This window comes from Amphiura filiformis, chromosome 7 (genome assembly GCF_039555335.1).
Source record: "Amphiura filiformis chromosome 7, Afil_fr2py, whole genome shotgun sequence".
NCBI lineage: Eukaryota > Metazoa > Echinodermata > Ophiuroidea > Amphilepidida > Amphiuridae > Amphiura > Amphiura filiformis.
Window position 1 is genome coordinate 8,069,168 of NC_092634.1, and position 27,815 is coordinate 8,096,982.

Consider the following 27,815-nt stretch of genomic DNA (forward strand, 5'->3'; position numbering starts at 1 on the left):
AGCGATACAGCCCAACAAACATTGAAAGCCTCTTATAAGAGAGCGCACCACCATTAAATGCGCCATTGAAATACACAGGAAAGACGCACTTTTGGATCGCTCAGCAGTTCAAAAACGTATTTCAGCTATCAAGTTTGGTATCAAATTAAAGCTAATCATGTATAGAATGTTATTCTTTCAACGGAACATATTGCTAACCGTCGACTTTTTTCGCTATTTTGCCGCAAAGAAAAAGTATGCAAATTTAACCTTAAAAATCACTCAATTTTGAAACCGGACATTGTCCAAATTCGCGCCAAAACTCCATCTCTGAAATAAAACATTGGGACTTGTTCTCATATTTTGTCATGTAGACACTTGTCGGAAGCAAATGAGCTGAAAATGGGCAAATTTTGACTATACGTTTTGAAAATAAAGCCGCAACAAGCTCAAATAAGCGGTGGACTATTTTAACCGAATTTCACTGGTACATAAATCGTGGAGTGATTTGGTGGTGCGCCCTCTTATAAACGTCAATAGTTATCAAAATCCAATTTTTTACTTTTTAAAGTAAACTAGAGACAGTTTCTAGTCATTTTGCAAGATTTCATCCCTCTGCGACATTCCGCTCGGAAGAAATGATGTTCTAAAAATCAGCTCACAGTCACCAACAGACCCAAATTTCAACATGTTATTCAACACGCAGAGTTTTGCAGATGTTGGACAGAAAATTGAATGTTTGATGCTAAAAGATACTTTCTAATTTGAATTTTTAGTTGTGAAAAGTAAAAATGTGTGTATGCATGTTTTGAATATCTTCGATATAGGCCTATTTACATAATTATGTCAAAGTACCCCCCCCCCTTCTCTTTCTCTGTCTTAAAAACAAGGCCTACTGATATTGGCAATTGAAGCAAAAATACAAGTTTTGATGCGTTATTCTGATCTGGTATAAATCTACAGCAAAAACACTCACGAAAGTGATTTTTCATGCTTTTCTTAACGTCACAGACTTGTATTTTTGGATCAATCTAAAAAAATATGTTCCTAAAATTAATCACAAAAGTCATTTAAAGCGTTTGAATGAAATAAAATGATTTATTAAAATTTCCGCCCGCTTTTTATGCACTTTTTTGTACAGAAGCGTACAGCCCAACAAACATTGAAAGCCTCTTATAAGAGAGCGCACCACCATTAAATGCGCCATTGAAATACACAGGAAAGACGCACTTTTGGATCGCTCAGCAGTTCAAAAACGTATTTCAGCTATCAAGTTTGGTATCAAATTAAAGCTAATCATGTATAGAATATTATTCTTTCAACGGAACATATTGCTAACCGTCGACTTTTTTCGCTATTTTGCCGCAAAGAAAAAGTATGCAAATTTAACCTTAAAAATCACTCAATTTTCTAAACCGGACATTGTCCAAATTCGCGCAAAACTCCATCTCTGAAATAAAACATTGGGACTTGTTCTCATATTTTGTAATGTAGACACTTGTCGTATGCAAATGAGCTGAAGATGGCCAATTTTTGACTATACGTTTTGAAAATAAAGCCGCATAACAAGCTCAAATAAGCGGTGGACTATTTTAACCGAATTTCACTGGTACATAAATCGGAGTGATTTGGTGGTGCGCCCTCTTATAAACGTCACTTGTTATCAAAATCCAATTTTTTACTTTTTAAAGTAAACTAGAGACAGTTTCTAGTCATTTTGCAAGATTTCATCCCTCTGCGACATTCCGTTCGGAAGAAATGATGTTCTAAAAATCAGCTCGGAATCACCAAAAGACCCAAATTTCAACATGTTCTTCAACACGCAGAGTTTTGCAGATGTTGGACAGAAAATTGAATGTTTGATGCTAAAAGATACTTTCTAATTTGAATTTTTTAGTTGTGAAAAGTAAAAAATGTGTGTATGCATGTTTTGAATATCTTCGATATAGGCCTATTTACATAATTATGTCAAAGTACCCCCCCCCTTCTCTTTCTCTGTCTTAAAAACAAGGCCTACTGATATTGGAAATAAAAAAAAAAATACAAGTTTTATGCGTTATTCTGATCTGGTATAAATCTACAGCAAAAACACTCACGAAAGTGATTTTTCATGCTTTTCTTAACGTCACAGACTTGTATTTTTGGATCAATCTAAAAAAATATGTTCCTAAAATTAATCACAAAAGTCATTTAAAGCGTTTGCGAATGAAATAAAATGATTTATTAAAATTTCCGCCCGTTTTTTATGCACTTTTTGTACAGAAGCGCGTACAGCCCAACAAACATTGAAAGCCTCTTATAAGAGAGCGCACCACCATTAAATGCGCCATTGAAATACACAGGGAAAGACGCACTTTTGGATCGCTCAGCAGTTCAAAAACGTATTTCAGCTATCAAGTTTGGTATCAAATTAAAGCTAATCATGTATAGAATATTATTCTTTCAACGGAACATATTGCTAACCGTCGACTTTTTTCGCTATTTTGCCGCAAAGAAAAAGTATGCAAATTTAACCTTAAAAATCACTCAATTTTGAAACCGGACATTGTCCAAATTCGCGCCAAAACTCCATCTCTAAAATAAAACATTGGGACTTGTTCTCATATTTTGTCATGTAGACACTTGTCGGAAGCAAATGAGCTGAAAATGGGCAAATTTTGACTATACGTTTTGAAAATAAAGCCGCAACAAGCTCAAATAAGTGGTGGACTATTTTAACCGAATTTCACTGGTACATAAATCGTGGAGTGATTTGGTGGTGCGCCCTCATAAAAGATAACAACAAAACTCTGTTCACTTGATGCCTATAACTAATCAGTCTATGTTCCAAACTTTAAAATAAAAATTCCTTTAAAAGGAAAGCCAGCCTCAATGTAGAAGAGGTCTTGTAATTAGTTTTGGTCAATGTGAAAGGCATTTTTAGGATCACGCTTACATCTACATGACAGTCCACCAAACCATCAACGATGAGAACATGCACACTGAACATGCTGAAACAGCAGAAAACATTAATTCCTAATCTCATGTCAACTCTTTTAATTCATTACATGTACTCCAAATTGTTCTGGTCTGTTTGTTTTGTTGTTGTTGTTGTTGTCGTTGTTTTTTTTGTCTTTTCAGCTTTTTACCCACGATATCTCAATTTCCAATTTTGTAATACCAGAACTTACGAACTCAATATCTTCGCTTAGGAATGTCCGATTTCACTGCTTTCGATATATACACTGCCGGTTTGAGTTAACTTACATGTACATTTTATTTTAAAATAACTTAATTAATTACAGCAATGTATAGTTTAAGCCTACTATATTATAATAGATAGTGGCCAGCACATTTATAAAGGACTGGTTACTCACTACAATCTTCACTCTTAAACTGTGTTTTTCTGAATGTGCTGATCATGTTGATTGCTAGTCGGAAACTCCTGCGAAGCTATGGACATGGCATCTTACATACTCCATTCTATAACAGTCTGCCTAGTGCCTTGTGTGTTTTCTCTTCAATCATTTTGTTGAATGTAATTTTATGAATCAAATAGTTATGTGTCATTTTATTTATAATAAAGAAGTTATTAAATTAATAAAGTAAGACAATTTATTTATCTATAAGTGCATGTCAAATGGGGTACATTGTTCAATACTATATGCATAAATTATGCCCATATTATAGCTAGGCCCTAAAAACTTTATTTTGCATCGGATTTTTCCCGTTGAAAAGACAAAACTGATGTTTATGATAGCAACCATTTCATCAATAACATTTTGAGTCATTTTTATCCATAAAACGACACAGGATATGATAGATAACTACTTTCACATCAATATGGTCCATATGATCACAGATTGTTGAGAATCTGTGATATGATCCGGGATATGATGAAGATTTGGATTATATAGATCTGTTATCAACATGATATCACTCTGTTCAGTAGTCAAGGAGTAAGGACACCCGGTCAAGGACACTGATATGACATCATAGGTGATGTCAGATTTTCTTCTGCTGACCATATGATGCTATATATATTAACTATTATTGTTACATTTAGGCCTTTAAACTTTTAAAGTCATAATTAATTAGTTCAAACATAACTTTGGTAATACTCACTCGTTTTCGTTCGTTGAAACGGCAAAACATACTTACTTTTCCTAACAAATCGAATTAAAATATTTTTAAAAAAATTAACCACAAAAAGTAAAAAAAAAATCATTCCAATACCACTAAAATATAATCTCTTGAGTAAACTGACCCCAAACCTGAAACAGGTACCAGCCCGAATGGGCTGGCGACAAGAGAATTGATCAAGCCATTTTTGGATTATACCAACATTTTACATACACACCCCTACACCCCTACACAACATAATCCTATTTATAGTAGAGATATGTAGTTTTAACATTTAATTTTTTGTTTGTTATGGTATTCAATATCTAACACTAACATGAACCATCTTAATCTATATAATTTCTAAATGTACATACCAACCCTGACTGTACCCTAAACTGAACCTTATTTTTACCTTTGTACAATGGTACCTGAGCACACATACAGGTACAGCTATGTAAACACACTCATGCTAAAGGACCATACATATCTATCTAACTCACAGGTTAAAGAGAGCCGTATGCGGCAACATAAACAGTTTGTAATTTAAAGTTTATTTCATTGGAAGGCTTCCTTAGTATTATGCTCACTTAAACAGTATTATGCTCACTTAAACATGAAATAGTCAGAAAATACCACTGCATATTTCTCAAGTTCACAAAGTTACTCAATAACTGGACGCATGACACGACCCATGAAAATGACAGCCCCTGAGGAATTGTCACAAATGAAGAACATGAAGGGATGATCTGCAGTAAAAGTTTTTGGTTCTTTATATCTCTTGAACCTGTTGAGCCAGCTTACTCCCAACTTCACAACTGTTGCAGCAGCAACAGCTTCTGTTCCTGTTTCATTGACATCATATCAAGGAATGCTTTGTGGACAACTTCAGACACAACAAGCTCATCTTTTGCGATCCCTGAGAGATCTGCTTTGCCATCTTGAAACAAATCAGACATTCCCATCTGTTTCAGGTGATCTACAAGACTGAAGCTTTTGGTAAACTTGAATTTTGGAATGGTAACTCTACACTTCTCTGGCCTTCCATTGCTACTCCACGATTTTAAGACTTTCTCATTGATGTTTGCTTCAAGTTTTGCTAAACCATCAATTTCATCTGGAAGAGCTACCATCATGTTGATTTCCTGTCCTCTGTAATCCATGACAAGAATTTTACATCCAAGAGATGCATCATGGTAGTAGTTGAATGTCTCCTGTTGGTACATCATAGGGACAGTCACAGTCGCAGTGTTTGAAGTTGAAATGTGAAAGGTCAAATCTCTGGTATTTCCGCCCTTGAACTGTTCCTGCCACTCTCCTTTGAAATATATGGCATTGACTAAAACCAAACGAGAATCGGGTGACAGAACTCCTGGTGCCAGAAGTTGCTGTATCTTTCCTGCTGTTTGCTCTTCTACCCATGAGTTAATGGCCTCCCGCGTGACTTCGGTCTTTGTTACAAAATCCACTGCTTCAAGCTGGGCATTGTATGAGTCACGTGTGGATGCAAGGAATTCAGGCAGAAAGTTTAAACTCTTTTGACCATACAAACGATTAGCTAGTTTCAACTGGTACAAATTAGCATGCTGCAGAGATGTTGAGGTTGAGATAAGTTCAGAGTTTAGGTCTTTGAGAGCATGATGGACATCTTTGCCAAGTGATTCAAATTTCATGACACTCTCCATCTGTTTAGCTGTGTCTCCTCTGGCTCCCATGTACGTCATTGCAAGAGCGGTGGTAATGCTCAGAGGAGAGAAGAAAACATTGTCATCACTTCCAAGATGTTTTTTGATAGAGCTATATAACTGAAGACCAAATTGGTTGTTGACTTTAGCAGCATCAGCAACTTTACTTCTTTGAGTTACAGCATTTTTACTTCTTTGAGTTCCCATGGTGATGATCAGTCTACAAAAGAACATAATTCAAGTATATTCTGAGTTTTGATTTATTATCAATAGACAATAGGCCTCAACGTGTATGCAAATATGTTTGTCAAATATAGAAAAACATCAACTCCAAGGTTAGGCTGGACATTGGAGAGAGAGTGGGTAAAACCATAAAAGTGGGAACACTCACAATTCTTTTCACCAAATTAGTGGGGACTTAAAAACACTATGGGTATATTTTGACGTCCCGGCAATTCAAGGTAGGCCGATAGAATGATAAAGATACCATTTTTAATAGTGGGGACTATTATGGTAGGGGATTCTCACTTATCTTGTTGTTTTGTGTACATGTATGTCGTAAGTAGAAAGAGGGGTTTGGTGATTGGGCGATTTAAAAAAAAATGTGGGGGCTTCCAAAATGACCCCCATCAGGTGAAAGGTGCTGGTCCCCACTATTTCCTCTCTTAACTTCTTATGGAAGCATATATCGGGGTGTGAAATAGAAATAGAGTGCACTCTGTTGACTAGTGGCATCAAAAAAATTCCAAGACCCAATTTTTGGCCATGTTCCTATTAGTGGTTTGGCAAGGGAGAGAGAGATTGGCGGGACAGGTCGGTAGAGAGAGAGAGAGAGAGAGAGGGGAAGGGAGAGAGAGAGAGTGAGTGGGGGAGGGAGATTAGAGACAGAAGGTTGGGAGGGAGTAGAGCTGAGAGGCAAAAGAAAATCACAGAAAGAGAGATAGCCCATTGGGCATAAGTCAACATCGATTCAATTCCATGTTGATGTATAACTTAGAGTCCGAAGTTTACCGTTTTCTAAAATCCATTTTCCGTGTTGTAATCCGTGTTGTGAAATTTGTAAATCCGTGTCATTAAAATGTATAAACAATGATATTAATATCACAATAAAGTGTTCAATATCGCGATCAATATTGTCTGATTGGAATATTCTCACGATATTATGCCGACTATTACGAAGTTTGAAGGGATATAGGGGGTCATGCCTTGGTAAATACCTTTATTTCGGTATTATTAAACAGTATTTTTATCATAAAATTGACATACACAACTCATGATTGTTTTGACACTTATTTCTCTTATCTTTTGACAATTTTTGTCACATCATACAAAAATGTAATTTTCCGTGTTGTACCTCCGATTCCGTGATTTTCTTTTACGGAAAACTTCGGACTCTAGTATAACTCGTTAATCATCAACCTGACTTCAACTAATGTTAAAATGTGATTCAAATTATGTCCATCCTCAACCCCGGGCCTCAACCCGACACCAACCTAGTACTCATGAAAATGAAATTGATATCAGTTACATGTTAGGTTAACATGGTTAAGATATGGTCGAAATGCGGTTGAAATTTGGTTGATATCAGATTGAAAATGCAATAATGAGTATATTTCGCATGAGTTATAGTATACTATTCCAATTTGATGATACCAGAAATATTACCCTAAATAAAAAAATTAAATGCTCCCGCTAAATGCATCCCATCTTTTTTCAAAGTAACTTAAACATGACTTAAGCTTGAAACTGACATGTCATTATCACAATATTGTATGCTGACAAATCCTATTCTACTTTACATTTCTGTAATATAGTCACAGAGTTAATCATAGAGACTCACAGACTCGCACAGAAAGATGGTTTGCTTTATGTATATTAGTGGAGATATGCAGCTTACTGCTGCCCATGTTGCTATATCTGCCTAGCTTGTGTACAGCTAGCGGTGCACTTGCCAATGGTCAAAGGTTGACGAGTTCGAGTGTCAGGTACTGTTAAAGTTGAAATTTGGGACCACCATCCCTATTATACTTCTAGCTGTTACCAAAAGTCGCGAAAGTAGTCGAGACTCAAGGATTGAGAACCACCTTGTTTACTTCTGCTAACAAAAGCAGGCGGTTGCAAAAGCAAGCGGTTGCGAAAGCAGGCGAAACTCGTGGTTCAAGAACTGCCTTGTTTTATAAAGGGGTGTGCTGCAATCTAGGGGTGTGCTGCAATCTTTTCATGTTCTGTTTTCTATTTTACATTGAAGCCTACCATTAAAATGTCCAATATATGTTTACAAATTTTTGAGTTGCATTAAGGGATCCAAAATGAGCGTTTATTGCGTTTCGACAGTATTTTTGTGGGACATGAGAGCACCTCAGACCTATCGAATTGCATTCTGAATCTGAAGCATGTCTTTCTGATATCAAATAATTTTCTTTTTTTTTAAATTCACAATATAATAAAAATTTTATGACAAATTATAAAAATTTGATATTTTTCAAATTTTTGATATATAACAGTCCTCGAAGTAAATTATATAAATCTAATGACATATTCTTAAAGTGTATGTAGCAGGGAGGAAAAGCCGACGGTAAATTGAAAATTTTGACCTTTCATATTGAAAATATGGATTTTTTTCCAAAAAGACCTAATTTTTTTTGGTGTTTTGGGAAAAAAAATCCATATCTTCAATACTAAAGGTCAAAATTTTCAATTGATCGTCGGCTTTTCATCCCACCTACATACACTTTAAGTATAAATCATCAGATTTATAAAGTTTACTTCAAGTACTGTTACATATCAAAAATATCAATTTTTAATGATTTGCCATAAAATGTGTATTAAATTGCGAATTTCAAAAAATCAAAATTATTTGATATCAGAATGACATTCTTCATATTCAGAATGCAATTCGATATGTCTGATGTGCTCTAATGTCCCAAAATAAATACTGTCCAAATGTTCATACCCCAGCCCTTAACTGCTCCAGCAGTTTTTATACGAGAAGCAAAAACATGTATAAAATGCCCCATAGGATAGTACATACTCTACCGGTATGGTTACCACAAATCACTACATTTTTGTTCATGCCATCTCAATGATATATATCTCAGGGTTATATTTTACTGGGGTAATGAAAACAAATATGAGCTTTCCTTTGATACCAAATCACAGTTGTGATTAAGAAAAATGTAGGATGAGGCTGTTTTTTAAATATTAATCCTTGGATTTTTTTTTTCAACACAGAGTAATGAAAGGCAACACCACAGAAGCAGAGACAGATACAAGTGGGACCATTCCTGTGTATATACATTGGACAAATCTACCTGATACCATCACATTACCTGACAGCAAGACTAGTCAGACATGGACATTTATTACATCCATCTCACACACAGACCAAGAAGCTTCTGATATGTATGAAATGGGTATTAAACATGCTAAGGATGGAACTTTGACATCTATGCACACTAGTGCTTGGAAAGACAAATGGAGCAAAGGTGAGGACAGGTGTTTCTTTTTGATTTGCACCAAACCTAATTAGCAGAAGGAGAGGGGCAAAAGTTACACCACAGAAGATAAGCGACATTGCCAGGTTCAGACACTTTACCCGCATCAGCCTAATTCAAGCACGCTCAGAAGACTCAGGCACAGGACTTTCCTACCTGGAGTTTAATAATCTAAGGGCAAAGTAAACAGCTCATTACTAGTCACAAAAGTAGGTTTTGTATGCAGTGACCATGATCACCAGTACTCAAAATAAGGGGGTCTGTGAGCCTAAACCCTTGGAAAATAACAGCAGCCCTGTCAATATGCTACCCCGTGGAAATATTATCACCAAAGTCAGCAAGGCTGTCTTCAATCCATTGCATAACCTGTTGAATAAATCTCTTACAAAGTGTCACAAATTTGGATCATTTTTATCATTTTACAATATGACTTTGGGCCCATGAAAATTGCTGAAGGCCCGTACATTTCACCCTAATGGCTCGAATGATATGTTGCATTTGTACTTACAACATTATTATTCATTTATTCTCTTCTTTTTCTCTCCATTAGGTCATATTGATGTTGACAACAATCTTCCTCTTGCCAAGGCAATATATGGCAGCATGTATTACATAATGAGCTCATTACCGCCCCTAAACTATACCGAAAACTACCCATTCCAATTCTATGGCCTCAGTCCTGGAGGACTAGCTCATGGGGCAGGAAATGCTGATTACATGGTGAGCCTATTGTTGAGGTGGGTGGGTGTGTGGGGGTTTATTGCCACTTATATATACCCCGGGATATATACCAGCAACTACCCATTCCAATTCTATGGCCTCAGTCCTGGAGGACTAGCTCATGGGGCAGGAAGTGCTGATTACATGGGGAGTAGTATTTGTGGAGGTGGGGCAGGTGTGTGGGGGTTTATTGCCACTTATATATACCAGCAACTACCCCTTCCAATTCTATGGCCTCAGTCCTGGAGGACTAGCTCATGGGGCAGGAAATGCTGATTACATGGTGAGGAATGTTTGTGTGGAGGTGGAGTTGGTGTGTGGGGGTTTACTTGTACCAGCAACTGTGTATGGGTGGGTTGATGTGATGATTAATGTTGATTTTCCTCATATTAAAATATGTATGGGGATGCCTTGGATGAAGTGTAGAGTGTAATGAATGGTCTTTAATAGATTGGTAACTATACAAAGTTTGAGGGTCCAAGTCACAACATACAGGAAGTCATAATAAGTTGAATGGTAAGGCCATCTTAATTAAATCCTGTATTTCAAAGCTGTTGCGCGCGTTAGTAAAATCGTGCGTGTAGTACTCTATGAAAATCAAGAAATTCATTTTTTATGTCTTTTTATTTTTTTTAACAAAACGGCAAAAATAAAACCCAAAATTCATATTTGAACATAAGGTTCAGATTTTTTTGCAAATTTTGGACACAAAAACAATAAAAGAGAAGAAGAATAGTTTGTAACATGGACTTTATTTGTCTACTATCCCAACATTTGCAACATTGGATAATTTTTGCACAAAATTCTTGTCCGAAATCCTAAATTGACACATAAAAAAATAAACATAAAAAATATAAAAAAGGTTAGGTTTTCAATTTCTCACAAGCTTTGAGACACAGGATTTAATTAAGATAGCCTAAAGTGAACTCTTTTTCTGCAATTGATCAATGTAACATTTCAAATCATCACCTTGCTTTGAGGGTGCCTGGATAATTTGTTACTCGTTATTCAATATTTTATAACAATAAAGGCCCTGAATAAATCAGTAAAACCTGCTTCACATTTTATCAAAGCAGGTTTAGATGTTTTAATTCTTAGTGAAATCAATGTTTGATTCCTACAGGGCCATGTGTTCTGGGACCAAGCCACGTGGATGTATCCACCTATACTCATGTTCCATCCTGAGTTAGCCAAGGCTATGCTGAGCTGTAGAACAGTGCATTTAGATGCTGCTAAAACCATAGCTAAACAGGCAGGATTGAAAGGAGCAAAGTTCCCATGGGAAATGGCTTACTCTGGTAGGTGGTGTTTATGAACTTATGCTTCCTCATTGTTGCTAGGGTTGCACAACTTCAGCTTCACCAGATTGACAATAATAACTGCACACTATCTGTTTTGAGGTCATATGTGTGAAACCAGGGGGGTTGTTTTGAGCTGAGATAATTTTCCAAGGGAGCATGAGCTCCTGAGGCAAACAATTTCTCCTGCAAAACATATCTTGGGCATTATATGTTACTGGGGTAATGAGACAAGTATGAGCTTTCCTCTGATACCAAAATCTCAGTTTTGATGAAGAAAAATGGGTAATGAGGCTGTCCATCAGGTCACACCACAAATAAATAACAAACCATGTGTCCATTTCAGGATTTGATGTGTGCCCAGCTGCAATTTACACTGAAAAAGAAATACATGTGAATGGTGATATAGCATTTGCAACACAGCAATACATCTCGGCTACATGGGATAAAGATTTCTTAGCTAAAGAGAGAGGTTGGGAGATGGTGACTGGATTGGCTGACTTCTGGGCATCACGGTCTGAATATGATGAATCAAAGAAGGCCTATGTAATCAAAGGTAGGTATGAGTACAGTACATCTCTTTTTTCGAATTCTTTTTAAACTTCTGCTTTATGTTTTCAAGTGCTCTCAGGGCCGTGCCCCCAATTATCTTTGTGAGCTTCTTTCAGCATATGCTCCCGGAAGAGAATTGAGATCTTCTTCCGATAAGACTCTGCTTAGTCAGTCTAGGGCACATAGAGGATCTGGTTTAAATACCTTCTCTGTCTCTGGCCCGAGGGAATGGAACAAACTCCCTAAAGCCATCAGGGAGTCTCCATCAATTCCAGTTTTCAGGAAGAAACTGAAAACTCACCTTTTCAGTTAGCTTCTTTCTTGTTCCACTGTTTTTCTTTTTTTCCCATCCTTTCTCTCCTTGTTCAGCGCCTTGATAAATTTTAAAGGCGCTATATAAATACCTTTATGTATGTATGTATGTATGTATGTATGTATGTATGTATGTATGTATCTCAGCTACATGGGATAAAGATTTCTTAGCTAAGGAGAGAGGTTGGGAGATTGTGACTGGGTTGGCTGACTTCTGGGCATTACGGTCTGAATATGATGAATCAAAGAAGGCCTATGTAATCAAAGGTAGGTATGAGTACAGTACATCTCAGCTACATGGGATAAAGATTTCTTAGCTAAGGAGAGAGGTTGGGAGATTGTGACTGGGTTGGCTGACTTCTGGGCATCACGGTCTGAATATGATGAATCAAAGAAGGCCTATGTGATCAAAGGTAGGTATAAGTAGTGCACTAAGTATATTAACCAGATTTTGGTTATAGAGTGTTAGAGGGGCTGTGAATCAGTGTTGTGTGCAAACTTCTTATGAAATGATGATTATATGAGGATAAGAAATTGAGAATCCTCTGGGGGTTACATTTTCAGGATTACTCCCAGTCTCAAGATATATTATCTTCCTTCCTTGAGCAAAAGTAAATGAAAATACAAGGTTTTAAGATTTTTTCATGCAGTTTTGTTTTGATACCTACTAGATCCATGAATCCTGATAATGTAATGGTGATGAAAGGGATGGTGAGGGTTGTGGTGATAGTGATGTTATTGTTGTTGACGATGACGTTGTTGTCATCGTCTGATGATGATGAGTGATAGAAATAAGGTGGACCTCGGACAAACTGCTAGTCAAAATCACTGTAGGCCAGCTGGTACACTACCCAAAGTCAGCATAGGCGTCCTGGGGGATGGGGGGATAAATCCCCCTAATATTTTGCCAGGGGGTATGGTATGGTCCATACACTCATCTCCCCCCATGTTGATGCCTATATGTGGGTTTCTGACCAAATTAACCTCATATTTGACCATTTTAGCCCCAAAAGTGCCAAATTTTTTAATTAACTTTTGAACCATATTTCACCAGTTTTGCTTCAATATGGCAAAATGTTCTGTGCGTTTCGCGGGCATTTGTACCATAAACTTATTTGGTCACCAAAAGGTGCTGGATTCACATTACTTCAAGAAAATTTTGAAACCCCATCCCCCAATGTCAACAAAAATCTCGCCACTGAAAGTCAGCAATACAAACTCAATGCTGTGCTGACCTCAACATCAATCCTGTCCTGTTATAATATGGTACATGTAGAACCTGTTGTGGATTTGTGATTTCACAGGTAAAAAGTGTCACTTAAATGTGGACCAGTTTAACATTAACATATTATCATTTGTCAAATATACAATTGAGTTTGGGACCATAACAATTAATGAGAGCCCATAAATTTTCCACCCTAAGCATGCAAAGGGCCTGAATGGCTCTTAAACATTTGCACGTAGCTCATCATCATAATATTTATGACCAACATTTATTAGATCATGATCATTGTCATGATCATCATCACGATCATCATCGTCATTATCATCATAGTTGGCGACAGCAATGACATTTACACACATGCCACAAGCTTTACAATACAGACAATCATCCCCATATGATATTGACCCAAGGACCCCTAAACATCACAGAAGTTAAACACCTTAAAGCCGTACTGTGTGATTTGCTCCACAGCGACACCCTCATTTTTTTGTTGAATTTCTACTTTTTGCATCATTGTAATGCCCAATGGTGTACAAAAATACCATGTGAAAGACTAAGCCTGAAGTGAACATTGAAAAAAACGGAGATCTCCAGTTTTATTATGAAAACTTAAATTTTACTGTAATTTAAAAAAGTTTTCATAATAAAACTGGAGATCTCCGTTTTTTTTTTTTTTTTTCGATCAAGAAGTGGATAAACACATTGTGTGCGCGTGTATCAAATAAACCATTGAATCAGTGATGTATAAACTGTATGCATATCGCAATTGATTTGTATATCTTGTTTGTTCATAGGAGGATAGCATGATTGATATGATTCTCAAATTCTGTATGGAAGTATTCTCAACGCTGACACCGCCACGTCAGTGGGTCACAAATGTCATCATTCCTCTACCAAAGAAAGGCGACCTCTCTCTCATGACAAACTACCATGGTATTTCACTTATGTCCATTGCCGCAAAAGTGTACAACAAGATCCTTCTGATCAGAATCCGACCTCACATTGATCCTTTACTGAGAAGCAACCAGGCTGGCTTTAGATCAGGTCGAAGCTGTGCTCAGCAAATACACATTTTGAGGAGGATCATGGAAGGCTTCAAGGAGTACCAACTTCCCTTGACAGTCACTTTTGTGGACTTCAAAAAAGCCTTTGACTCCATCAACAGGTCCGTCATGTTCTTAGTGCTGCGGCATTATGGAATACCAAAGGTTGTGGTCAATGCCATCCAGGTGCTCTATAAGGACTCCAATAGTGCCGTTATGGTAGATGGAAGTATCTCAGAGCCTTTCCAAGTAACAACTGGAGTGCTTCAGGGTGATGTGTTGGCACCATTCCTGTTCATTATCCTGGTAGACTACCTCCTGAAGAAATCAACTTCTGGAATTGACGCTGGAATTGTTACCTACCCACGTCGGTCAAGCAGGTATCCTGCTAAGATGCTGAATGACCTGGATTTTGCTGATGATATTGCCCTGATGGAATCTTCTATAGCCCGGGCCCAGTCACAGCTTACTAGGACTGCAACAGCAGCAGCAGATCTAGGCCTTGTCATCAGCGCACCTAAGACAGAATATATGACTGCAAACGGTAACGCCCAGCCAGCACTTGAAGTCTATGGTAGTACCATCAACCATGTCACAGACTTCAAGTACTTGGGTTCCAAGATGGGCTCTAGTGTTGGAGACCTAAAAAGAAGAATAGCACTAGCCTGGGCGCTTTCTGGAAACTGGGAACGCCTTTGGAGAAGCCCATCCCTGCCAATCGAACAAAAATCAAGCTGTTTGAGACAACTTGTGTCACTATCCTTCTGTACGGTTGCGAGTCATGGGTAATCACCAAGGACATGGAAAACAAGATCAATGCCTTTGCAACATCTTGCTACAGAATCATGTTAAACATCAAGCGTGTGGATCGGATCCCAAATGAAACCATCTACAATCTGACCAACACCACTCCACTGATTGCCAGAGTCAAGATTCATCAACTCAAATTTCTCGGCCATATACTGCGTCTTGAAGATGACGAGCCTGTGAAAGAATATGCCCTTTATATTCCACCACATGGGAAGAGGAAACCGACGATGACGCGGACACTGTACTTACAGTATGTACAGCACCTCCTGGGAGATACTGAAGGGATGCTGCAGCCAAACAAAATTGTTTCGCTTGCCCAAGATCGCAACAGTTGGAGAAAGCTTGTAGGTCGCCTGCTCCGCGGCCGACTGATGATGATGTGATGTTCATACTCCAAGCTGTGTGAAGCTACGCCAATATTCATGAAAATGATATGGTCGGCAAGCTGCTACACACATTATAGGCGCTGGAATGAAATAACAATTACCTTTTTTACCTCATTTTTTTTGGCTCAAAATTAAAAGTGGACAATGTGTTCAGTGAAAACTAACATTTAAATAGGAATCTCTTCTTAATGCAAATCAAACATATGGCTTTAATCACACCTGTATGCCACTTATAATCATTTTCTTTCAGGTGTCATGCCGCCAGATGAGTACCATCAGAATGTAGACAACTCAGTGTACACCAACAACATAGCTAAGATTTCACTCAATCTGCCCACATATGCTGCTCAATTCATCAATGCAACAGTACCAAAGAATTGGACAAATATTGCTGATCACATGTTTATCTTGTTTGATGAGAAGAATCAGTATCATCCAGAGTATGAAGGATATACACTAGGTAGGTTTAATAGTTTGATAAGAAGAATCATTCTTAAACACTTGAACGTTCCTGCAATCTTATTGGTTCGTACCCATGACATGATATAACACGCTTCAGCATGTTTGCATCAACACGATACATGTACTTGCTCTTTGAACCAATCGGAGGCGCATAGCAACAACGGGACTGATCGATTTTAAGCCCAAGGTAATTCCTTTTAATTTGATTAAAATTTGGTATTCTTATGATATTTTCTTTTTAATTGAGTGTTTAAGAATGAGGATAAAGGTAATGTTTTAGCTGCTGTGGTGCATCTATCGTCTCATATAACATGCCTTGTTGTTTTACTTAAAATAATGATGTCGCTGTGTTATATGAGACAATAGATTCACGACAGTGGCTAAAAACAATACCTTTATTCTATAAGTATTATCCAGAGTATGAAGGCTACACACTAGGTAGGTTTCGTGTATTGTGTTCTTATCGTTTGATGAGGAGAATCAGTATCGTCCAGATTATGAAGGCTATACACTAGGTAGGTTTAATAGTTTGATGAGAAGAGTCTGTATCATCCAGTGTAGGTTTTTAACCCTTTTTGAAATTCACGCTCCCTGTGTGGCAGATTTAGATTGTGTCTTCCATAGGGGGTAATAGATTTCAACTGGAATAGTCTATTGTAATCAAGTAGGAGTATAAGCAAGGTCTAATAAGCTTAAAAAGTTACCTTTTCAGAGTCTGTCAAGGGCTTCTCTGATCTTTCGGTTCCAAAAGTTATTCTCCCTGTGATAACTTCCTAGTTCATAAATGCGGTGTTATATACAAAATCAGCTGCCCCAAGTGCACAGACACTTGTGTTAGTGAGACGGCAAGAGCACTCACCACTAGGTTCAAGGAACATGCCATGAGAATTATTTTATGTATGCCATTCCGTACACACATCAAAGATATGTTAATGACTTTAGGCTTCATGGATATTCGTAGTCGAATTTTATATTATAATGGGTGTATGATGTACAAAGTTTTGAATAATATGGCACCTGTTTACCTTAATGATTTATTTCATGAAGTTAGTTCTATCCATGCTGTACATACACGAACAAGCAAAGCTGGAAATCTTTACAAGCCTAGTTTTAATACTTATTATGGTAAAAGTATGTTTCAATATCAAGGATGTATCACATGGAATCTTATTTCAAAGGATATCCGAGATGCAAAATCATTCTCGTCTTTTAAAACAGCTTTTAAAAAAGATCTGAAATTATGTTAATGTATCTTGCCATTTCACGAAGTCATCATCTTGCTCTGCATTCTTAAATTATGTTTACAATTGCAATAGGTTTTTTAGCATATCAATGGATATTTCTTATGTATTTTCTAATGGTTTTTTATCAATTATCCTATTTATGTATATATATCTTTTATGTCTTTTACATCAGCATGTCTCTTAATATTATGGTTTTTATGGTTCGATTATATGTTTATGTCAATATTTATATTCTTATGCAATTCTTATGAAGTTTCTTGTGTTTTTTATCAAATATTCAATAATGTATATACATATCTTTTATGTCTTTTACGTCAATGTGTCTCTTAATCATGGTTTTATGGATGGATTATATGTTTATGTAAATATTTATTTTCTTTTAACATGTAAAACTGTGTTTTATACGTTAAGCAGGGCCCTGCTGAAAATCACAGCCCTGATGACAGCAGTCGGTGAACATACATCAAATCACAAACATGACATGAGTTTAGACAAGTAGAAGTTAACGGTAGGGAGGATAACTTTTGGAACCGAAAGATCAGAGAATCTCTTGTGATCAAGACCCAAAGACCCACACTCAACAGGGATGCTGGATGCGTAATTACTTTCTGCAACCATAATGGGCCGCAATAGCTTGAAACTACATGAGTCATGTGACCTGCCTGCCATCTATGACGGTCACTTGACTACCCACCGTATGGTCAGGTGACCGGAGGAGTGTAATCACTACACTGAATACGCTGGATGGCATCGCAAGCTATCTTGCTGCTCAATACAGACTCTAAAAAGTTAACTTTTTAAGCTTTTGTCAACATGACAGAGTGCAATATCAGTCTATATGCTACAAGGTCTAATAAACTGAGCTCAAAAAGAAACTTATAATTTTTCACAAGGTCATATCTTGAAATCCTGTCCATCAAATTGAACCAAAATTACACACAGATTTACTTCAATACTCTACTCTTAACACATGTCAGTAACCAAGCAGTCATCCAACTAACACAGCAGCAAAATGCACTGACATGGGGCAGCTTCCTGGACCACATTCACAACCCAGCCCTGTTTCATGACAAAAGTGTATGAAAAGCAGAAAGCAGCACCGTTTTATCATCTGTGCAAGGATCTTGTGTGCATTCTCACAGATTTTTTGTCCTGGGTGCCAAATGTTGGGCTGTGAAAGAGAAGGAAGTCCAGGAAGCTGTCCCATGACAGTGCATTTTGCTGTTGTGTCAGTTGGACAACTGCTTTGTTACTGACATGTGTTTTGAGTAGAGTATTAAGGTAATCCTGTGTGTAATTTTGGTTCATTTTGATTGACAGTATTTCAAGATCTGACTTTGTGATTCACAAGTCGTAAAAATTATAAGTTTCTTTTTGAGCTCAGTTTAGTTTAGTAAACACTATTGTCAACTTGAAACTGACAGTATTAAAAAACAAGTTCTGATCAGGGTTGTCAAAATTGGTTTTTATGGGACAGGAAAGAAAAACTGAACCCTATCATTCTTTCTTTTACTCATAAGGTACTTTGATAAAGCAAGCTGATGTCATCCTGCTAGGATTCCCACTGATGGTTGATATGCCAGAACAGGTAAGCACCAGTGCCATTTAATATCATACAGTACAATATTCTTTGAGAATATGATAAAACAAAAATATACAGCTAACAAGATATATGTCTACCACAGTTTGCAACACTTTTCATACTTATATATATTTTTAGAATAGCATTTTCAGTAGATTTCTTCACAGTTGCACAAACTGAAACCAGGCCCAATGAGGCTCAGGGGGCACAAGTACCTGTTAAATCTGGCAAAATCAGTCAATTTCTATCCCTAGGTCCATGGTTCAATAAAGTATTACGATGTTTAAATTGATAGATTTTGTACATCTTTCCAAACAGGTACGCAAAAATGATCTCATATTCTACGAGTCCTACAATGGTAAGGATGTGACGGACCCTAATGGCCCAGCTATGACATGGGGAATGTTTGCGGTAGGATGGATGGATTTGGGAAATATGACCAAAGCTAATGAATTATTTGAAAAAAGCTTTCTTAATATACAACAACCATTTAAGGTATGTACACCTGTTTTCTTATTAAGGCCTAAAAAGAATGTTTGTATTGTCCATAAAGCTCCAAAGTCATGGTCAGTCAGTCGGTATTTAAAAAAATTGCCCCATTTCTATTTAAAAAAATGCAAGTTCACCACAAAATATGATGGTAAACAATAATTTATCAGAGGAGTGCGGTTTGAATTCCAAGCAGGCCAAACATGTTACGAATTTTGTACCAAATGTATAAAAATTCAAATGTGAAAAAAAAGACCACCATTTTTTCAGATTTTAGGGTGGGTCAAAAAGGGCAATACAAATTTTTAAGGCCAAATAATATTTTGCTATCTAAAAATCTTGGTTTCAGGGAGAGGTTCTGAAGTAGCACCATTTGTTATCTACTCTGACTCAATAGCAGTATTATAGAGACCACACAGTTTGTGCGAGGCATGTTGACATGACCCAAAAATGTTTCTTCCATGTTGCAATTTTGCAAAATGTGTACATTCTCAAACAATATGTTGACATCTTTGAACAAGCTCATTTGGAATGTTGGATTCAACTGTTAACATTGTTCTTTTTGAACAGTAGTGTAGTGGTGAAACGTCAGTAGTGAGTAGTCAACATCATTTTTCACTGGAATTGTTCAAAAAGAACCATGTTAACAATTATGTTGACATGTTCATTGCTGATTATTTAAAAAATAAAAAAGTGCTCTATTGTTTCTACCAAAACAGCATATACTGTATCAAAATGATTGGTACCCATCAGCTTCCAGTGTTGATGGACAAGACTGCCACATCAAATGCAACATAAGATATTTATAGATCATTGTTATTCATTTGAAGAGGATCCAATGTTGTATTTGGAAGACAAATGCTTTTCCATAAACATAGGCACAGCACCAAGTATTTTGATACAGCCTGTAGGCCTGAAGCAGTTTAGATTTTACCTGTTTGTGTGTGAACTCCTTTGCATTGAGTGTCATTGACTTTGGTACAAATGATACCTTGGTATTGAATGCAGTGCTGCCGAGAGCCATTACGGTCCGGGGGGTAAAATGAACGTCATGGCCCCCTTTTTAACGGCCCCCTGAGATCTCTCTTTTCTTTGCTTTTATGGGCCCATTAAGGTATGTTTTCTTTATTTTTTACGGGCCTCTAGAACACCGGGCCCGGGGGGTGAATGTATGAGAGTCAAGATTGCTACACTCACTCTGAGTCAACGGGACTGCAGTCTTGATTGTTGGGCATATGTTATTGGTCGCCACTTTAGGCCTCGTATCCATAGGCTGTTCCCTTGTGGCGTGTGCCCTTGTTCCGTGTTTACTTTTTCCCATGTGACCTGCCACACAGACAACGAACCTTTGTTTTGCTTAGTGGCCGCTACGGTTCGTTGTCTGTGTGGCAGGTCACATGGGAAAAAGTAAACACGAACAAGGGCACACGCCACAAGGAACAGCCTATGGATACGAGGCCTTATGTTCCAAAGCACAGCCATACTGTCTTTTCGTGTAAGTGCAGGACCAAGCAGGGTCATGTGTAATTTTTTCATCATTGATGATGGTGTTTATTATTAATTATATAAAAATTAATGATTATCATTATTATTTTCTTCTTATCATCAGGTGTGGACTGAAACCTCTTCAGGTAGTGGTGCAATAAACTTTGCAACAGGCATGGGTGGATTCCTACAATCTGTACTGTTTGGTTATGGGGGATTCAGACTACGCCAAGATAGACTAGATCTAAACTTTAATCTACCCCCTAAATCAGAACACTTTAATATAACTGGTCTGAATTATTTGGGTTCATCAATAGATTTCAAGGCTGATAGTACAAATGTTGCAATAACTGTGATGTCACAGGAGAGTGAAGCGCCCTCATTAGACTTGTTATCAAATGGTGTGACAAAGGCGCTTGTTATAGGTAAGTACTCCATTGGATGTATATGTTGTCTGGGGGCCCTGAGTCAGGACTGGATTTACCACAGGGCCAGATGGACACAGCCCCAGGGCCCAAGATCCAGGAGCCCCAAAATTGGGAGGGTAGAACAAATAAAAACATTTAAAAAATTTAAAGAAAAAAGAAATAAAAGGAAAGTGAGAATAATAAATATGTTACAGGGATGGGACTGAGGTGGGAGTGTAACGTGTGGATTTGAATAGCCAAGGTGCCCTAAATTTGAGCCTGTCCCAGGCCATGAATTCAGTCCAGCCCTGCCTGAGCCACTCAAGTATTATGGTGTACACAATGTGGAACCAAATATTTTCATCACGCCCCTTAAACAAGTTTCAGTCTATCAGCAAAAAGAAGGAGTAGATGTTAAAAGGAGAATGCAGGGGCGTAAGCAAGCGGGGGGACAGGGTGGACAAAGTACATGGGCCCCGAGGGTTCAGGGGCCCCAAGCACAAAAGCGAAAATTAAATAAAGGCTGATAATGGAGAGCAGGGCCGGATTTACCATTGGGCCAGATGGGCCCGGGTTCAGGGCCTTCAAAATTTGGGGCCTATAGGACGAAATTATAAAATTTTCTGCGCTTGGCACATTCTAAATACTAAAATTCATGTTGATCTGGTTCTAAAATAGTCCAAAATTGAATTTTTTTGGGGTGTTTTTCGCACAAATGTCCTAGTAACATCTGAACAAAATATGTTAGTCCCCATCTATATTATACGTAAATCAAAACTTGGCCACTGACTTCAGTGCACATGCCTTCCTCGGCACGTGAGTTTGGGGCCTCCAAATTTTGGCCTGCCCCCTGCCCCCATAAGGTAAATCCTGTCCTGGTTAAAAGGGCCCGTACTGCTCCTTGTCCATGGGCCCCTGATGCTCTTGCTACGCCCCTGGGAGAATGTATATCTTTGCACTACAAGCAGCAGCGTGGGGTAGTGTGAGTCATCCAATGGGAGGCACCAACTATGATTGGTGGTACTGGACCTGATGGGGTGAGGGGGTACGTACAAGCCATTTTTTGGCCATTTTCCAATGGGATTTTCTAAATTTCTAAATATACATCCTTTTAAGGTACAATCTGTTGAAATTTTACCTTGCATATGTCCAATGCAATCTCATTAGGGGGAGGTGCCCTATTTAATGTTAGCTTTTGACATTTAATTATTTTATTGATTTTTCACCTAGGTAAGTTGGGTGGAAAATAAAGAAAATAATTAAATATACAAAGCTAATGCGAATAGGGTGCTGCTGCCTAATGCTGAAAATTGGCAATTCGGTCTTTTAATAATGTTGAAATCCTAAACATATAAGTCATACTACTTGATATCACCAAAACTACCGTATTCATTCCAGTAAGCGCCCAGGGCACTTAACAAAGTCATTTTGGGTGGGCGCTTATTTTTTACCTGGTTTACCTAATTTTTTGGGAGGGGCGTTTATTAGAGATGAATTTACGTGACGTTATAAAAGGGTCCTGAGGCGTTCTAGTAGCTTTTCTGATGTAGAAAATGTATTGCAAGTTTACACAGGATGTGTAGTCCTCCAGCTATTTCCCTGTATCAAAATCTATCTGCCACTTCAACATTAATGGTACCCTTTAGCAAATTGAATATACCCTGGGTGGGCGCTTATTGGGGCATGAGCGCTTATTGGAATGAATACGGTACCCCTTTTTAATTGCTTTTTTGTTGTGCATTCATCTCACATATCACTCTGATCCTAATCAAAAAGAATTGCCCTTTTCGACACAATTGATCTGATAGTTCACATGTGTTAGCCCTAAAATGAGTAACTGATATAAGGAAATGGGATAAATGAGGTTTGAAGCAATCCTTTGAAGTTGGATAAGGTTTGATAGCTAATAATTGAATTAATATAGAGCAACATTTTGGTCATTTGTAGGGTTTTAAACCTATATACAATTTGTTTGATTTCTCAACATAATGTCTTTGTGATTGAAATGAAACAAATCATTAAATGTATCAATTTGGCATCTGCATCGCACACTTTTGTGTGTCAAAAGGTTGCCATGTGTGCTTTTGTTATTATTGTCATCTAATTGTGATGAGATACACTGTAAAATTAACTTTTTATATTAATTTTGAGGTATTATAACAATATTACAATCTCATGTCCATTCATAAAAGATGAAATACAACAATGATAATAAAAATCACACAAGGCAGCCTTTTGAGATACAACAGTATGTGATGCCAACGACAAATTTGTTTTTGTTATTTTCAGGTAAAACGACGAGTATACCACTGAAATCAGCAGCTTCCATTAAACCACACACAGCTTTTCAATACAAAGGATAAGTAAACCATGACTGTAATCAAAGATGGCCACCGCATCAATGTGTGCTCTGTGATTGGAATCAATTATAGCTTTTGGCAAAGTTCTTCAGCGGTGTGCTGTTTTGGTGCTGTTTATAGTGTAAACATGAAGTGGGGTTCTGATTGGCTAATTGAATCCCATTATCATCACATCGTCACCTCATTCGCTGATCAAGTGGCGTAGCATTGTGTGACTTTTTACGCAATAATCAGGAGTAGCAGTTGGACACTGCTGAAGGACCTTGGTGAATAATATAATGCACTAAAATGGAGCATAAGTAGTGATTATAAACCATCAATGTTTAGCTAAACACCAGGCCACCCATCACTTGGACAGGGACTTTCCTCATGAGATGGGCAAAATGAATGCCTGGATAGATGCTGAATTACAAACACAGGCTCAGGGAAACACCCTGCAGGAGAAGACCAACTGAAGGACTGATCTGGACCTTTTTGTGTAAATACCCATGGGTGGTACCCCTGGTCAATTTTGTGCTTATTTTTGCATTTTTCTCAAAAATTATAGCTCATTGGTGACAGGTAAGATATGTTTATTATAGGGGCAAGGACTACAACTACTCAACTCAAGGCAAGTAGTTATTGATTTATTGATCAAATATTGATTTTCCCTCATTTTTGACTGTAACGCCACAACTGCTGTCTGTGTTGAAATAAAATTTCCAGTGCAGTTGTTGAAGTCCTTGCCCTATAATATACATATCTTACTTGTCACCAATGCGCTATAATTTTTAAGAAAAATGCAAAAATAGGCACAAAATTGGGCAGGGGTGTAGTACCCCCTTAATGCTAGGGAATGCCCAACACTGGAAGCTAGCAATTCTATTAGCAATTAGCAATTTTTTCAAGAAATTTAAACCATTCCATATACCAAAAGTTTTTACAATTTTTCCCATTTTGCACATTTTGGCTGCAGTGAAACAAAATTGGACTATTTTCTGAAACAATTTAATATTATCATATCTCAGACAAAGGTTGAATATTTGGCCATTTGGTATATTGATTTATTGAGGTCTGATTTGATGGATAGATCATTTTTCAAAATCTTCTGAAAAGTTTGGACAAACAGCACAAATTTGCATTATTGTAGCCAGTGCTGACCTTTTTATATATGCCTGCATGCCAATGACATGTACTTTTGCTGTTGGTTCTGTAATATTCTAAAAGTACTAGCTTAACTGGCTTGTGACATTTTAACCCTTATTGGCATCTGACACAAGGGTGCAATCCAATAGTAAAGTGATATGCATGTGCAGGTTTCAACATGGGGTCCTTTGGACAGTTATGTGAAAAAAAGGGATATTTGAGGGTAAATGGACAGGTGTATAGACATGGCCTTGTGTAGGTTTTTCCTAAACATTGGGCCTTTTGGGGGCAGATGCCTAAAACTGGATCTTTATTCCAACAAGATGTTTTGGGTAAAACAGTAAGAATTTTTCCACAAAAGTGTCTTGGGAGCAAGCAATTTACATTTGGGTGGAAAACAAGAAAAATATGGTTTGGTAGGGGAATGATGGGATCTTAGAGGGCAAACAGGAAAAAAGCAGGTCTTTGGGATGGCACATCTTAGTATGAGTGCCTCCTCCCTCCCCCTGACAAATACATCTCACATGCAATAAAGACACCCCTACTTTGTAACCAATGCTGCCCACATAAACTGCTTAAAGTTTTGGTTTTGAGAGAACGCTTTTCAGTATGTGGACTTGTAACGTTTTTAGAGTTACATGCCTGACAGGCTACTGAGGCTAGTGCCTCAAAATCCCGGCCCCCAACTCGACACAAAAGTTGGCAACCATGAGAGTTACCAAATCTTTCAAAGACCCCCTTTGCAATGATTTTTCATCAAATTTACCCCCCTTTGTCATACAAAAATCGAGGACAAAATTTGGCCAAAACAACCCCTTTTTTGTGGTTTTAAAAGACTAGAATTTCAAACACCCATTTTCAATGACTAGAATTTCAAACACCCCTTTTTCAATGACACTAAACATTGCCATAAAATTACCAGAATTACCCCTTTTATCCAAATTTTGCAGACAGTGCAAATTAAATACCCCCTATTTTGCTGATTTCACAGTCAAATTTCACGGACAGTCCAACTTGAATACCCCCTATTTTGCCAATTTCGTGGTCCTTGCTACTGGTAAAAAAATACCCCTTTTCCGCGCTATTTGGTAACTCTCATGGTTGCCAATTTTGGGTTGAGTTGGGGGGCCGGGCTCAAAATGTTAAGGTCCAGCCCTGATTGTAGCCAACATTTTCAAAATTTACCCAAATTTCTGTAAATATGGCAGAAACTGCAAATTTATTTTTTAATTTGACACAGAAGATTTTTGCTATGGGTATACCAATCATGCCAATGGGTCCAGTTTTCTAGGGAAATTGGTATAGTTATGGCCTGCTTCTTGATTCTCTGAGATGCCTGCTTACCCAAACCAAACTGAAATTCATAATAATATGCAATTTATTTTAATTATTGCAACATGTTTTATAAGGGAGGGAAGTTTTATCAGGAGTCAATATTTTAAAACATATTATTTTTGTAAACTTTATTCTGCACCTGTTTACTGTTTATTTTGTAAATTGGTGAAACCATTTATAAATCAAACTAATGATATTTTTGATGTGATACTAAAAGTAATATTGTTGTAAGCAAAGCATCATATTTGCAATCAAATACTTGTGCAAGTAAATGTTGTGTTGTTTTGTGCTATTTTCCGATTATTGACTGATGAATAAGTCAATAAATAATAAAAATCATGTAATGATTGAGATTGATATAACCTTGCCTCTACTAGTATTTATTTTGAATGATGAAAGACTGTTGCAATTCTGATGTAGATAGAGCACCATTATGCTGCTGTATGCAGAAGTACAATAAAAGTCAGAAATATCAGTGGCGTGCACACAGAGGGTACGGGGGGTACGTGCCGCCCCACTTGTTGGTAATTCTGGGGAAATCGGTCATTCCGCTCGTTTATGCTCCTAATCAGACTCCATTCGGGGAACTGAACAACCTGCCTCCCCCCACACTTTCAATGTGCTGCGCACGCCACTGAGAAATATAAATATCCTGTCAATTCGCATAACTAACATATGTACATGTACTGCCCAAGTTACAGATTAATGACCAACCACAGGCTGTGCTTGAATTTGAAACGGTATTGGTAAATCAAGCCAAAACATAATATTATTTTTAGGTAATTCCCATTTCATTTTCCTATCCAAATCGCGTAGTCCCCTTTCAATTTCAATCCTGCATTATGTCCTTATGAGCGCGCTACGACGTAGCCAATCAATTATCTCCGTCAGCCAATTAGCGCGCCGTCGTCCAATTAATTATCTCCGTATCCAATCAGAGCGCGTTTTGGCTGGGCTCTGTCAGTCTTCCACGCGGTAGCTTTCTTTTTGCTCTGCGGATTCTTATTGATAGGCAAGTTTTGAGATTCGCTGTTAGAAATACTCTGATATTTCACATAAATCGCGGTTTGGATGAATTTAAGTGATATTAGACTGTCAGGAATGTGTTATAGATCCTTCACATGAGTTATTTTGGTTGTGGTCTTGTTGTAAAATGTGTAATTTGATGATTATCTTCGTTTAGATTTTTGCCAGAATTGCTTGTTGCAGTTCGCTTTATGGTTTCGATGTGTGAGTTCGTGATTTCTCAAAATTTCTAAAGATTTTGTCTTCCATTTTTCTCTTTAAAGTCATCCTGTGCACGTAGTATTGTCAAATTTTTGGGCTCATACGGATCAGCAAATATTCCTGACCAGTTGATATCATTGTTGCATTTGGGGCATTCAGTCTGGCCAAGGGAAGGTATTTTTAAATATTTTGGCGATATAAAATTATGAAAATAGTTGCATGTTTTGAGTCAAAGATCACTACGCGTTGAGTGCATGAGTCTTGGCGTATGCATGTACCATCTAATTAACTTGGGGATGTTATTTTATATTATTGGAGCGTGATGGTACAAATGTTTATGTTGACATTTAATTGCTGAGATTATTTTATTCGGGTGATCCTTCCCTTTCGCCATCCTATTAATTGCAATGCGCTGTATTTATTTATGTCTTGTCGCCTTGCTCAAGTTTTTCTCAGATATTTATGTAAACTTTTTGAGATTATAGACAGGCAGT

At 37.5% G+C, this 27,815-nt stretch overlaps 1 protein-coding gene and 1 pseudogene across 1 annotated transcript in view; one reads left to right on the forward strand and one right to left on the reverse strand.

Annotated features, from left to right (window-relative positions):
• LOC140156698 (protein-glucosylgalactosylhydroxylysine glucosidase-like) overlaps nucleotides 1-23,754 on the forward strand; it is a 57,952-nt gene extending 34,198 nt beyond the window's left edge. The window contains exons 5-13 of the mRNA XM_072179631.1: nucleotides 8,997-9,250; nucleotides 9,810-9,979; nucleotides 11,103-11,277; nucleotides 11,624-11,833; nucleotides 15,856-16,065; nucleotides 18,832-18,899; nucleotides 19,212-19,388; nucleotides 20,992-21,292; nucleotides 23,564-23,754. Of these exons, the coding sequence (XP_072035732.1) occupies nucleotides 8,997-9,250; nucleotides 9,810-9,979; nucleotides 11,103-11,277; nucleotides 11,624-11,833; nucleotides 15,856-16,065; nucleotides 18,832-18,899; nucleotides 19,212-19,388; nucleotides 20,992-21,292; nucleotides 23,564-23,637 (1,639 nt within the window). The 3' untranslated portion in view covers nucleotides 23,638-23,754. The remainder of the gene's footprint in view (nucleotides 1-8,996; nucleotides 9,251-9,809; nucleotides 9,980-11,102; nucleotides 11,278-11,623; nucleotides 11,834-15,855; nucleotides 16,066-18,831; nucleotides 18,900-19,211; nucleotides 19,389-20,991; nucleotides 21,293-23,563) is intronic.
• LOC140156697 (leukocyte elastase inhibitor pseudogene) lies at nucleotides 4,419-7,679 on the reverse strand (annotated as a pseudogene).
• Nucleotides 23,755-27,815: the final 4,061 nt, after the last annotated feature.